This window comes from Cygnus atratus, chromosome 19 (genome assembly GCF_013377495.2).
Source record: "Cygnus atratus isolate AKBS03 ecotype Queensland, Australia chromosome 19, CAtr_DNAZoo_HiC_assembly, whole genome shotgun sequence".
NCBI classification, from domain to species: domain Eukaryota; kingdom Metazoa; phylum Chordata; class Aves; order Anseriformes; family Anatidae; genus Cygnus; species Cygnus atratus.
Window position 1 is genome coordinate 10,453,546 of NC_066380.1, and position 14,224 is coordinate 10,467,769.

At 45.9% G+C, this 14,224-nt stretch overlaps 2 protein-coding genes across 4 annotated transcripts in view; one reads left to right on the top strand and one right to left on the bottom strand.

Annotated features, from left to right (window-relative positions):
* PNPLA7 (patatin like phospholipase domain containing 7) overlaps positions 1–12,242 on the bottom strand; it is a 125,881-nt gene extending 113,639 nt beyond the window's left edge. Inside the window, exons 1-9 of one of the 3 annotated variants that reach the window (XM_035564594.2) lie at positions 12,023–12,242; positions 11,841–11,896; positions 9,388–9,453; positions 8,869–8,956; positions 8,140–8,222; positions 5,460–5,548; positions 4,891–5,031; positions 3,329–3,488; positions 1,069–1,149 (exon numbers count right to left, since the gene is read on the bottom strand). In XM_035564594.2, the coding sequence (XP_035420487.1) occupies positions 1,069–1,149; positions 3,329–3,488; positions 4,891–5,031; positions 5,460–5,548; positions 8,140–8,222; positions 8,869–8,956; positions 9,388–9,453; positions 11,841–11,876 (744 nt within the window). In that variant the 5' untranslated portion in view covers positions 11,877–11,896; positions 12,023–12,242. Of the gene's footprint in view, positions 1–1,068; positions 1,150–3,328; positions 3,489–4,890; positions 5,032–5,459; positions 5,549–8,139; positions 8,223–8,868; positions 8,957–9,387; positions 9,454–9,942; positions 10,049–11,840; positions 11,897–11,987 lie in introns of those variants that run through there. The other 2 variants (XM_035564596.2, XM_035564597.2) reach the window with 2 other exon arrangements.
* A 312-nt stretch (positions 12,243–12,554) lies between these two features.
* MRPL41 (mitochondrial ribosomal protein L41) lies at positions 12,555–13,059 on the top strand. The gene has a single exon (XM_035564684.2). It carries the CDS (start codon positions 12,555–12,557, stop codon positions 12,960–12,962), a length of 408 nt encoding a protein of 135 aa, XP_035420577.1. The 3' UTR covers positions 12,963–13,059.
* Positions 13,060–14,224: the final 1,165 nt, after the last annotated feature.

Below are 14,224 nucleotides of genomic sequence, written 5' to 3' on the forward strand. Positions count from 1 at the left end.
AAGACAATTTACTGTTGGAAGCATCAATGGCAAAGATACCTCTGAATCTGCTATTAGTATGGATTTGACAGCAAGCAGCAGACTTGCACAGTCCAAATTATTTACTTGCCATTGCTTTCTACAGAAGAAAGCGTGTCCTAGCTTAAAAATTGTTATTACTTTCAACAGGTTTAATGGAAATTTTTATTTATACACACACACATAAATACGGAGTATCTGCTTTCATCTAGAAGTGGCAAAGAACACTACAGAATCATTAAAACTCACATGTATGATGAGGATACTATTTAATGAAAGGAAACAGACAAATATAAGAGAAACGATGTCAAATATGAACAACTTATTGATTAGATTTTCATCTTAATCTCAGCTACCAACACCCTCCAAGTAAGCACTCAAGTGCTTGCATGTTATTGAAGATGATGAATCCACCACCTTCAGTTTAGGCATTCCTAAACAAGATATGCTGTGACAGTTTCAGAAAACCCATCTCTGTAATTCCACCTGAAACAAAATCCACACTGCTAACTTGTGCAACCAGCTAGCACTTAGCTCATCCTATTGCTTGCTACAGAGCACAACCTTCAGATGGCCACTAGCAACATCAACATATTAGGAAAAAATTAAATCCATCAAGTGGTTTCACAGTATAATTACAATAATAACAACCGTCAGATTATTTTCATTGGACTAAATAAAAACAAATTTGTTAAGTAATAAGTCAAACCATATAAAATCCAGGAATTCTGGGCCCTAACCTGGTCGTTCTCCTGACTTCCTTGTGACCTTGAGCAAATCAAAAACTATACCTCAGTTTTTCCAGACATAAATGAAAGATTCAAACCCTGATGTTTAGCAGAAAAGTTGCTGAGAAATAGCCAGTGTTACACTGTTAAGCATGCATTTTTCACAACCAGTTTACAGCTGTAAAGGAGAAAAAGGACTGGTTAAAGAAACTTTAGCTGCTCCAATTCTTTCCTAGTAATGTTGAAAGTTTACTTCTCCCCCCACACCAGGCTCAAGGACATAAAACAGCACTGCAGGAAACCTGCACATTCAAGAACTTACCGTGATAACATCTAGAATGCTGAGAAGGCTGTGGACACTGTCTCCTGCCAGCACCTCCTTAACAACCACTTCTGTTCCATCCTGCAAGTGTAGGATAGAAGATTACTGTAGGCTCACAGATGCGTATATATGGCATATACAGAGTGTTTTAGATAGCTTAACTTGCTGTCATTCTTCCAGATAGTCTGAACAGCCCTAACAGAAATGGTCCCCCATTAGAACTTGGATGCTAGTCTTCTCTCTGCTCTGATGGAAGTGTGCTAATTCACATCACACAGATTGCAAACCACCATTCTAATAGACAGCAGGAAAACCACAAGACATTCAAAGACACTCCAGTGCAGTTCAGGAAGTGATAAATTAAAGGAAACTACAAGCCTCTTTTGTCTAGGGGTAGATGTCACCCACTTGTCTTTGCTATGTAACAAAGAAAAACAAAAAAGCTTTCTTCACTCTGAAACAGAATTAGCTCCCTTTATTAAAAGATTACATATCAATAAGCAGTAAAACAGAAAAAAGGGAAAAGCTGTAGTCGGTTTATGTGGCAAGGTTTTGGTAGCGGGAGGCGGGGCATAGGGCTGGATTCTGCGAGAAGAATCCAGAAGCATCCAGAAGCTGCCCCGTGTTAGGTAAGGGCCCCACTCCTGGCCAGAGCTGGGCCAACAAGCAACATTGTATGCGCCTCTGTGAGGCAGATTTAAGAAAGGGGGAAAAAAACTGCTGGGGAACAGCAGCTGGGAGAGAGAGGAGTGAGAACCAGCGTTGCAGCCCCCAGGGTCAGTGCAGCTGGAGGCAGGAGGTGCTCCAGGCACGCAGCACAAGTTCCCCTGCAGCCTGTGGAGAGGCCCCTGGTGGAGCAGGCTGTCCCCCTGCAGCCCATGGGTCCCACACGGAGCAGATCTCCACGCTGCAGCCCCCCCGTGGAGGAGCCCCCGCTGGAGCAGGTGGATGTGGCCTGGAGGAGGCTGCGGCCCATGGAGAGCCCCCGCAGGAGCAGGCCCCGGGCCGGAGCTGCAGCCCGTGGAGAGGAGCCCACGCAGGAGCAGGGGTCTGGGGGGAGCTGCCGCCCGTGGGGACCCAGGTTGGAGCAGTTTGCTCCTGGAGGATGGATGGACCCCATGGTACGGACCCATAGGGGAGCAGTTCTTGAAGAGCTGCTCTCTGTGGGAAGCCCACGCAGGATCAGGTCAGCAAGGACGGCATCCCGTGGGAGGGACCCCCCATGGAGCAGGGGCAGAGAGTGACCAAGAAGGAGCGGCAGAGACGAAGCGCTATAGACTGACCACAGACCATTCCCCACTTCCCCTGTGCCACTCAGGGGGAGGAGGTGGAAGAGGGTGGATGGGGAAAAGGCGTTTTTGGTTTCTTTCCTTTGTTTCTCACTTCTCTAGCTTGTTAGTAATAGGCAATAAATCTTACTATCTCCCTACTCTGAGTCTGTTTTGCCCATCACAATAATTGTTGCGGGATCTCCCCATCCTTATCTCAACCCTTGAGCCCTTTGCAACGTATTTTCTCCCCCTCCCCTTTGAGGAGGGGGAGTGAGAGAGCGGCTGTGGTTGAGCTCGACTGCCCACCCAAGTAAAACCAGCACAAAAGTATATATAGAAATCAGAAAATTTTAGGTCATTAGAAACCCTAGCAAATGCATTTTCAGCCACCAAAACTGAATTAAACTTGAAAAGTTCAGTCAAGAATAATTAAAAAAAAAAGTAATCCAAATGGGCAGAATGGATTGCAATGGATTGCACTTAATGTTTTAAGACTCACCCACAATACAAGCTATCGTTTCTTTTCCTTGTCTACCCAAAAGTGAATCTGGGTCTGCCACCTTCCAGGCAAGCCCCTTAACTAGCAGGCTAAAATATTTTGGAGCACAGCATCACTTGGTCTCTTCTACTGACACTGTCCTATTCTGTACCCCTAATTTATATAACCATCATCCAAAATGAGGATGTTTCCAACAGTATGCAAAGCCAGTCTTGCACCCCAATCTCCCGCAGTAACTATGTGGCCAGAGTATGTGAGGTTATTTCAGAATGCCCCATAACTGCTGCATTTAGCTCGCTCTTCTAACACATGGTGGACCACAGCTCAAAACCTTCACCTTGAAATATCACGGCCCTGATGGGTTGGAAGCAGTCTTTACTAAAATCAGTATGATTCAAACGTAAGTTTAATCAATGCTTAATAATTCATGCCAACACACATGCTATACCAAGAGATTTATCTCAAGAACTATGACTTAGTTTATTCTTACGTTTTCCTGAATGCAAACTTCCAACTTTCCATCTTGCACAACATAGATGCTGTTATCAAGCTGCCCAGGACGGAAGATGTATTCACCTTCGTGCAACTGCACAAAAAACATGTGCTTGCACAGTTCCAGGAAAAGAGGCTTCTCAAAGTGACCAAGGACCCTGCAGGAAAGAAAATGAAATATTAGCTTTTTCCCCCCTTCTATGCAAAGGGAAACCTAAAGCTGTCACCACCCTTGGAAAATCCTTCCTAAATCACCAAAGCCCTCACAAAAGACCTTAGAGGAAGTTGTAGCACAGCAGTACAATGGTCTGGCATTTCCTAGTGCGTAAGTCACCAAGACAGAAATGCAGGAGTGCTGTAAAATGCTGAGAAGTGTAAATACTGGAGTTCCTTTTTGAACATCACACCAAACAATGCCAGCAGGTTCAAAAGGAAGTAGACCTAGTCTTCATCAAGCAAATGCTAACATGTCTTTTCAAGGGGAAGAAATATAAAAACCCACAACAGATTTACACATTGTATGACAAAAGCTACCCTTTGTAACTTTCCCATGTAGTACAGCTACCCCAATGTAACCAGAACACATGAGAAATACTGAAGGAAAAAAAATCCCATCATTGTATCCTTGTAAATTTGTACCACCTCCTGCAGGCAACGTGCAACTGGACTCCTGTGACACTGAAACTAGTTAGTCACCACCAGGCAGACGGAAATCTCCATCTTAAAACTAAGCATTCTGTGCACAGCACCAGAAGAGCCTTCCATATAGCTCCATTAGCTCACACTTAACACGATCAATCAGTCTAATTCTTCTGCAACATCAATTAGTCATAGGACGTCAGAATTCCACAGGAGAAAGCTTAGATGACTTAAATAGTAGTTTTACTACAGTACCAAAGTAATTTTATTAGAGTACCAAAACATCTATTATGTATGACCTCCGGGACTAAATTAGATTGTAACAGGAAAAAAAAAATAACATATGAAAACAAAACCAAAGGTCCAGATCGGAAACTCTTCCTTTTTGCTTTGGCAGCAATATCAACACTTAACTGAATTGGCACAATGACCTTCCTATCACCCCTCCAGAGGGCTGTGGAGATTAAGTTGGCTTTGATTTTATTTGTAACCTTTTTAGCTAGACAAGTAAAAAATTCCGCAGTTTAGCAAGTTGTCAATATGGCAGCCAATTAGTATTTACTAATTATGACAACGTTTGCACAAAAAATGGTCAGATACGGTCTAAAGGGAATTTTAAAAATGCACTAACAAAAATCTGTTCACATTAGAAAAATCTTACTATCTCCAAATTTAGGCACTAAACTGTCTCCCCCATCCCACGCTATTTTCTTTTTAACGCACTCCAGTATTTTCTTAGTTTCTAGAAATTTGGAAACTATTTAACTTTTTCATCATGCTCAGGTGAAGTTTCTTTCAACTGTTTCAATACTCTGACCACACAGAGATAAATTTTAAGGCTTTAAATGAGGCAGCAAGAATATTTATATCACTTGAATATCCATCAAAAGCAAATAAAGTTATCTTTCCATTTAACATTACCTAACGTTTTTAAGCATGTATAGGACTTCCGATGGCAAATGGGAATTCTTTACATCAAATTCTGTCAGATCTGCCTCTAGCAGAGAGGGAGGTGGTTCCTTGGGCTGCAGAGTTGGACACTCTTTCTTGATACGCAGAATCCTACAAATCAAAACACCAGAAGGTCAGGGTGGCATCTCATCTGTCTTAGCAGCCAGCTGTACACGGGCACCATAGGCTGAGTGCAATACCAAAAGCACACTATACCAAGTTACACATTATCAAATAGATAAAACAGCAGTGTTCCACTCTCCGACTGCTCCCTTCCTGCCTTCTTCAGCAAAGCTACAGACAATGCTGCAGGCACACCCACTCCATTTCAACAAACTTCCCAGCAGAATGCAAGGCCAATGCCCAGCTGGGAGACCAAAGGATTGTGAAAAACAGCAGCAATGGAAAAACACTGTGCTAGGGATTGGTTCCACACCCCATACACACAGGCAAAACAAAACACCGCCACCACACGCAACACAACAAACACACAACAGCACCCATCGCATGAATTCTCCCCTTCCCAAGAGCCCAAGTACCTTTTTGCCAAATTTAAAACTTTTGCCCGCTTCCGCATCCTTTGGCGAGGCACAGTGTTCCCAACCAGAGAGTTTGGAAGGGTTGTAACCTAGGAGGAAGTAACAAAACCAGAAACATTTACTAAAAACAAAACCTTAGTTCCAACCCTGCAAAAGATCCGACTTACCTACCAGGTCATTAGAACATGAGTAGAATGAGGCAATATAAGACTTTGAGGACTGGAACAACACCTATTTCAGGATCACTTTCTTTCTGGACATAAAGCAGAGTATATTTTGATCTTGAAAAGCAACCACTACAGTGGTAATGGATGGCAGTGAAGAAAAGAAACCCTTAGCTATACAATTCTCACTTAGGAACACCCAACGTCAGGCTGAGAAGTAACATTTAAAGTTCCAGTATTCCTTTGGCAGTCTGATGTTAACACACCAGGGCCTGATTCATTTTTCAACTGGCGACAAACAGCAACACAGACATGCAGCCGGCCTTTTGCTTCCTTTTCACAGTAACTAAGTGCCACCTTCTGGAGAATTGCAACAACTGCAAGACCAAGAAAATAACCTCATTAATAACCAAAGTATTACTACTTTCCTCACCAAAAAAAAAATAAAAAAAAATAAAAAAATCTTCAATTAGTTTGGAGACTTTTTTCCTTTTTCTTTCTTTTTTTTTTTTTTTTAATGAGTAAAAGCTTGGCATTTTACCAAAAATGCATGAAGTATTTCACTTCAAACAGCAGTTTGCAATATTCTATATCTCTCATTTGGGAGCAAAAGCAAAAGGCAAGGTCTAAACCCCTCCAACCCCCCCCCAAAACCAAAATGATTTTACCATGTGAAATTCTAGGCAGCTTTATATAAACATGTCAGACAATATGAAAATTCTGAAGTTATGAATTTCAGAAGCACAGTCCAAGAACAACGCTCAGTTTTAAAACCAGCAGTGTCTATCATCAATCCCAAATATCTGAATTCATCTGAGCAAAGCGCAGGAGGCAGAGGGCTGCGGCAGCCCGCAAGAGGAAGCGATCCCCCACAAGCGGTGTCTGACAAAGCAAGGTTATTTATCCGTACCTTATTTCTCTACGCATTGTTACGCAGTGTCTGTGTGAGCACACAGCTGGACTCGAGCAGGCTGTCCCACAGACAGCGAGGACGCCTGCAGCCCCACTCTGCCGGTGGTCCTGAAGGGGCCGCTCCAGCCCCCTCCTGCCTCGCAGGTCCCACGGGCCGGGGACCCCCCCAGACCCGCACCCTGGATCTGACTCCGCAGGACAGCGGGCAGGGAGCACACATCGCAGTCAGGACTAAGTTGCCTTTTTCTTCCACCAGCCATTTGTATCTGACTACAAGCAGACAATAACCATTTGCTACTCTGAAAAGAGTTCAGAGTCCCCATCTGAGTAAGATGCAGCTTTCCAAAGGGGCTCTCTCAATAACATTGTATGTACTAAAACTCCAAGAAGTTGCTACACAGACTTTGGCACAGATAGTGTTGAGCAAGGAAGTCACCTCGACACCCAGGTCCTATCGCGTTTGGTTTTCTTACAAGCTTGCACATCTCTGCGCTGACATAGCCATTCATTCCTCCTCTGAAAAGATTAGTTCTTTGGGCCATGGTGGTACTGTCGATCGGGGGAAAAAAGAATCTCACGTTCAGCACACACTAAACAGCCTCAAGGGAAGCAAGGCAGGAACATTAACGTCCTCAGTTAACTGAAAACCAGACCATCAGTGGTGAAAACCTAGGATGCCTACCAAGGCTAGCCTAGTTAGTCACAGGAAATGTCTGTTCAAACCTTCTTGTTACAAGTGAAAAAGACAAAGTGAAACTGTAAAGACACACATAAAAAAAAAAAAAAAAAAAAAAAAAAAGAGAACTAAGTATCAGAAAGGCAGCCATAGACTTTAAGGATTTAACCAATTGATCAGCCAGAGTCAAACTAGATCCCATGCAGGAACTGACCTCTGACTGATAGAAAATTCAAAGAGACATTTTAGAATAATAGGGCACAAACAACATCAGGACAGGAAACCTAGGGCACACATAACATTCCTTGCTGCAATCTAAGGCAAAGTTCAATCACTGGATAAAGCCCTCTGGAATAGTCTGTAATTATAGTTTGAAAGTCTTATTTGCAATTCAAGAAAACAAGGGCTCATACATTGAAGTGGTTAGCGCTCTTCATAGGTAGACTGCAGAAAGATAAATCTAAGTACGTGCTCCCCAAATAGACTGGCCATCTCCTAACATGGGAAAGACGGTGTCAGCTTTGAACATAAGGACCGCACTAGAAGCCGTTATCTGAAAAGGACAATCCTTAATATAGACACTGAATATCTTGAATATAATTCTAAATATAGAAAAAGATAGGTAGATTACTATAGACAATCAACCATCAATTCCATAGAGGAGTATTCTTTGATTCACCACTATTCCTTGATGTCTGAAAATATTCATGAAGGAGGTAAGGTTTAATCAGAAAGAGAAGCCTGTGCTGTTCTGTTCGCAATTCTGGCAAAATTCCAGGAATTCTGACACATCCCCAAAATTTCAGGGAAGTTTAATAGGTCAAAGATCCTGAGCCAGACTAAGCAAGTGAAATATTTCAAAATTTACCAGACCTCCTAAACTGGATTTTAATCTTTACGTCCCTCCAACCGTGCCAAACGTTCTTACCTTTCTCATGATCTTCCGCCCATAGAACATCACTTTGTCTCGCTTGCGAAATCTGTATTGAGGCACGTGTGGTTGAAGTTGTTCTAAAACAGAGAAGTTTCCCATCAGAAACCATCTGCAGCTTTATGTTACAGGCAGAAAGAAGACTAAGCACGAGTTGTCAGCTTTGTTACTTCCATAATAGCCACAGTTCCTGTCTGCTACGAAGCAAACTATTGTGGCCAGCACTTCGAATTCAAACCAGCACAAGACATCTCACGATTCAGCTCCGGTTAGCCAAGCCAGACTAGGGATGAGCTAGCTTAAGGCTCCACCTAATCACTGGGGGAGGTAAAAAGGCTCTCTAAACAGGTAGAGAGATCAGGGGACTTTAATATCACAAAAGGAAGCCTCCAGTTCACTTGTCTCATTATTTTAACAGTGAAATCACAGCAGGCTTGAAATTATTTGTAAGCCAAGTGACATTAAGGCTACCATACACTAGAGAAACAAAAGTCTCCAGTGTCTTGCACAAGACAGTTATGAATTTGACATTCAGAGCTGGGTAAGTGTATCAACACAAGTTCTTTATCCTGTTAAAGCTTTTTTTCTGCAGAGGCCACTACCTTCACAGCAAGCAGTTATTGCAAATTGACCCAGAATTTACCACATAATGCTACAAAAATACTGAAGGTTACTGAGAAAAAATACTGCGAAAACTGTTTTTCAACATTGTTGTTGAGTACTTACTAGACTGTTTCACTCTTCTGTAGATGACAATCACAACAATCCCTATCAGGAGCAAAGCAACTGCAGCTCCGATTGCAATTCCAGTCAGCTGTGGGAAGAATTTACAGGGGAAACAAATTAACGACTTCTGTAGTTGAAAGTTATTTTATGTTTTGGAGAACACTTAGCTCAGTAAGTGGCCTGAATATCAAGCACATTCATAAATATTTGAGTTTTAACTAAAACATCACAGATTCAAGAAGTTTAAATATAAATTATATCTGTGCTTCATAAGCTTATATGCGAAATATTCAGCATTCTTCCCCCAAAGATCTATGAGCTGATGAGCTAAATATACAAGTGATGAAATAAGAGGAATTAATTCCTGCCTCATGCACAGCAACAATAAGGAAACAAAAATTCCTCTCAGTCTACTCAGACTTCAACTTTGACAAAGCAGAGTTCTTGGAGCTTACAAGCAAGTGCACACTATTTATGCACACGCAATCTTTCATCCAGTTGATTAAAGCTGTACATTACCATAGTAGTCTGTATTCTGTCTTCTACAAATTGAAGAATTCGTGTTCCACCTGCTGGTAACACAGCCTAGCACCAAAAGGAAAGTGAAATTAGTTTCCCACAACAGGCAAAAAGCCTCCATAAAAACATCTCAGTGTCTGCCCTGCCATACACAGTACAACCTGATTATATTTTCCAATGTCTTTCTTTCAACCATCACCCACTTTGAAACACAACACATTCAGTGGGGAGGGGCCAGTACTGGAGTTCTATATTGGTGTCAGTTCCTAAACCATGCTAAAACAGGGTCAAACAGTGAGGTGATAGCTTTTTTTTTTTTTTTGATGACTATGTTACTCAGAGCAATAAGGACAAGAGTGGAACTTTACGTTTTTATGAGACTAAGAAAATAAGCAATAAAGTGGCAGATGAAATTCAGCGTAAACCAGGAAGATATGCACGTGGGTAAAAGCTCTAACTCAGGTATACAGTTCTGGAACCTATCCTGACTGTTGTTATTCTGGGAAAAAAATGTGGAAGTTATAAAAGCTGTAAGTTTGACAGCTCAAAACTTACCTGAGCGGAGGTAAAAAGCAAACCAAATATTAGGAGCAAGTAGGAAACCAAAAAGAGTATAAGAACACACCAGCCAGCAAGTCTTAAGTCTGACTCAAACCTTACAAGTACTTGAATCTTATTTTTCGGTCCCAATTTTTGCCCTCAGTTCCAGACTTGGATGATGTCTTAATTTAGCTTTGCAACCAAAAGAAAACTGCAAGTGCACGCTGAGAGTCACCAAACCACGACAGTCTCCCTCATCAAAGTTCATTCCGGGTTTGCAGTGCCTGACCAGCCGATGCTTGCAGATGAGATTTTATCTTCTGAGGCTGCTTTAATGCAGCGTACCAACAACGTTCCCAACATCCTCGAACTATCGCTGTTATCAGTGCCGGACTGTTATTAGTGGGATGGCAGTGAAAAGTCACAATAAAAAAAAACGTTGAAAAGCTGTTAGCCACCAATACAGACTGGCACAGCCAGTGAGTTCGCAATATTAGTCAGTTGTGGTCACTTAGTTTGTTTCTCCTTGACAGCGTCAGGGTTATGCACAGTTCTGCTACTATCCAGGCCTGTACGAGCTCAAATAACACGGAAAACAGGAGTTGCCAACTGACAGTCACATTGCTGCTACGTGAGAAGAAACAAATTCACGACAAACCAAAACACGCACACGCAGAGCCCTCCTATCACAGTACAAAAAGTCAGTATGGGAAAGAAAAAATTCAGACCTCCGGGAGAGACTGAGAGGCTCATATATGGTTTATTACCAACAGCAGCGTGAACAACATTCCCCCCACAGCATGGGGAGACTTTCAAGCACCGGTGATCCTTTGGGAACGGCAGGGAAAGCCAACAAGCAGGATGTGACCTCACAGGCACCCGAGCCATGTAAGCAGTTCTTCATAAGAAGACAGCCCCTGGAACAGCTGTGAAATTCTTAAATCACCAGCCCTGCACAGCCGCAACATCCCAAGGCTGCAGGACGCAGCCTCCACTACCAGCACCTGCATTCAAGGACCTCACGGAGTCCTCAGAAGCCTTCAGACAACCCTCAGACACAAAACTTGTTTTGAACATCCCTGAGAAGACCGGCACTTCACTGGAAAATATAGCCGTGATAGGCTACGAGTATGCGTTGACGTGAAAACAATTTGTCTGCTTTTTCCCCGAGGTTTAATTCTCATTTTCGTAATGAAAATTTCACAGTAGATAAAAATACAGAGCTACGTAAGTAACGCTCACACCCATCCAGAGTACCGAGCACAGAGCAAGCAGCTCCAGCGAGAACTTAGGAGCTTTGCATTGCAATCAAAGGTAAGCAGGGAGCCGTGCCCCGCACAGGGAGGGGTGCAAAGCCTCCGCCGGCGCAGAAAGCAGGACCTTAAATTAGAATTCCTCCGAACACCAGACTTCCTTGTGGCTCAGGGGCACACCTGGCCACACGCCTACAGTTTGACTACAGATACTGGATTTGCACAAGAAAACACCTTTTACCTGCCTATGAGCACACCGTACGTAGCTTTGAGTTCCAACAAGGACTATTTCCTATCGCGGGCCCTGTGTGTCATTACAGGAAAGGCGACAAGTGCCCCGATGGACTGTGAGCTGCTTATTTATGATCAAGCGCAAGGCACGTAGGAACCGCGTCATGCTGCTGACGGCTGAGAAGACGAAGCACAGAGCGAGCGGCTTGGGGGAAAAACAAAGTGAAAAATGATGAAGTACAATCCACCAAGAGCGGGACCGATCCCGAAACGTCTGGAAGGTTAAAACCCCCGTGAGGAAAAGCTCTCCCAGAGTAACACCGCACGGAACGACGTTACTCGGACGCTGCCAGGCGAGGCACGCCGGGCTTCGGGTCCTGGAAACGCTGCGAGATAAAAACGTCAAAAGCCGACAGGAGCCCCCCGTACCTCCAGGCTGCTGCTGTTGCCCTCCTCTTCGTCCATGCCTGCCGGTGCCGGGGCCCCTGAGGGAAGAAGGCGAGCTCAGCGACGAGAGCGACCGCGCCCTGCCCCCGCCCCCCGCCCCCCGCGCTCGTTTTGGGGCAAAAAACAAACCCGAAACCGCGGGGGGGGGGCCGCGCAGCGCCCACCTGCCCCAAGCCGGGGCTGCTTTTTGTGAAAGCTCCGCTTCTCCGCTACGCTCCCCACCGGAAAGCCTCGCTGCAGGCAGGCAGGCGGCGGCCGGGGGGCTCGGCACCGGTACCGGCACCGCCGGGAGCCCCCGCGCGGCCCCGCGCTGCGAACGGGGCCGAACGGGGCCGAACGGGGCCGAACGGGGCCGAACGGGGCCGAAGCCAGGCCCGGCCCCGCCCCCTCGCCCGCCCCCGCCCCCGCCGCTGAGGGGAGCGGCAAGCCCCGCCCACCCAGCCGGCCTCCTCGCTGCTGGTTGGCCCCCTCCAGCCCCGCGCCGAGGGCAGGCTAAGATAGGCGGCGCGGATTGGCCAGCGCCTTCCGGCCAGTGGGAGCGGGAGGTGCTGCGGGGTGCGGGTGCGGGCTGTGTGAGGGGAGCCGCGCGCTGCTGGGAGGCGGCGGCGGCGGAGCCGGGGGTCGGAGCTCGGAGCCCTCAGCCCGGCGCCGCCTTCCCCCGTCCCGCCGCTTCCTGAGGGGCCGGAGGAGCCCGGCATGGGGCTGCTGGCCCAGCTGGCCCGCGGGCTGGTGCGAGGCGCCGACCGCATGTCCCCGTTCACCAGCAAGCGCGGCCCCCGGAGCCACAACAAGGGCCGCGGGGCCAAGAAGCTGGGCGTGCTGACCTCCAGCAAGAAGTTCCTCCTCGTCAAGGAGATGGTGCCGCAGTTCGTCGTCCCCGACCTGGCGGGCTTCAAGCTCAAGCCCTACGTCTCGTACCGCGCCCCCGAGGGCTCCGAGCCGCCGCTGACGGCCAAGCTGCTCTTCAGCGAGGTGGTGGCGCCCCGCATCGAGAAGGACGTGAAGGAAGGCGCCTTCGACCCCAACGACCTGCAGAAGTACGGCTTCGAGCCCACGCAGGAAGGCAAGCTCTTCCAGCTCTTCCCCAAGAACTACGTGCGCTAGGGAGCCGCTGCCGTGAGCGGTGGTGGGAGAGACTTGGCCTGCGCCCGCAAACCCGGGACTGTTTCTTTCAGTGGGCATTAAAAGCCGATCCTTCTGCTTTGTCTTTCTGCAATGTGTGGTTTAAATCGCGGTGGGGGAGCTGGCAGCTTGTTCCTCATCAGTGAGCAGGGAAGGCGTTAGCTGGCTTGCACCGCGTGTATAGTGGCACGCGTGGGTGTCCTGCTCTCAGATGAGAGCTGATTGACCACACGCTGGTAATAGCAGGAGGGAGTTTCTCTCCAGGCCGCAGAAACAAATGAGCCTGACCTCCAGGAACGAGGGAGGGCTCCTCTGCCTCCGGGAGCGTCTGGAGCTGTGGAAGGAGCCACTTCCAGTTGAAGTGTCCCTGGTCAGTACTGCCACAGCTCTGCTGCAAGTCGCAAGCACAGCCAAAAGCGGAATGCTCAAATAAATTTCTCCCTAGGTAAAGGGAAATGTTCCCCTAAAACAGGGATAAGATCTCCAACAAAGCTTTACCCTAAGCTCTCTGAGCAGGAGCCATAGCTTATATTGAATGGCACAATTATTCCAGGCTTTCCCAAGCCTTAAAACTACTCTTTTGAAGTAAATCAAGATACAGTTAATCTTTACAGTGTCTGTTCCTTAGCAGTGCAGGTGCTTGACCTTTGAAGATAGATGCTTAAATTTGAAATACATCTCAAGAACTGTCTTTGACATAGATTCCTGAAAGAGCAATGCCCTACAATTCATAAAATGAAACATATACAAGCAGCACTTAAGAGTTGTGTGGAACTGCTTATGAAGTAAAAATAGCTAAATTCTAAGTACATTGCTGGAAATAACGTTTTTCCCCTGACGCGTAAGTACTGGAGTTTTTGATAAAACGGTTCTATGCAACAGATCTGTGTGGAGGCTGTAGCACTGCCCAAAGGTACTTTTTTTTTTTTCATGAGGCTTTCCAAATACAAAGTACTGCAAAGCTTGAGTATCAGCTAATTTAATTAAAATGAAATTTTTCACGTTTGGAGAAAAGAGGCATGTTACCCATGTCCTCTGTGAGCATCCAGTCTGTAATGAAGACTGACAGATAAGTCCTTAAAGTGTTTTGTAAAAACAAAACCATCAAGGTTGGATACAGCTGTGATGATGGGGAGGGATTCTGTGTTTGCTTCCACTTGGCGGGACTGCGTTCAGGGCTGAAACCCCAAATACTTGTCTGCTCGGTCTTCTGAAGAACAAGCACGCCACCAGTCACCCTTAAA

What these genes read in the sequence shown, in the direction of transcription:
- MRPL41 (XM_035564684.2), top strand. Translation starts at nt 12,555, where the DNA reads ATGGGGCTGCTGGCCCAGCTGGCCCGCGGGCTGGTGCGAGGCGCCGAC.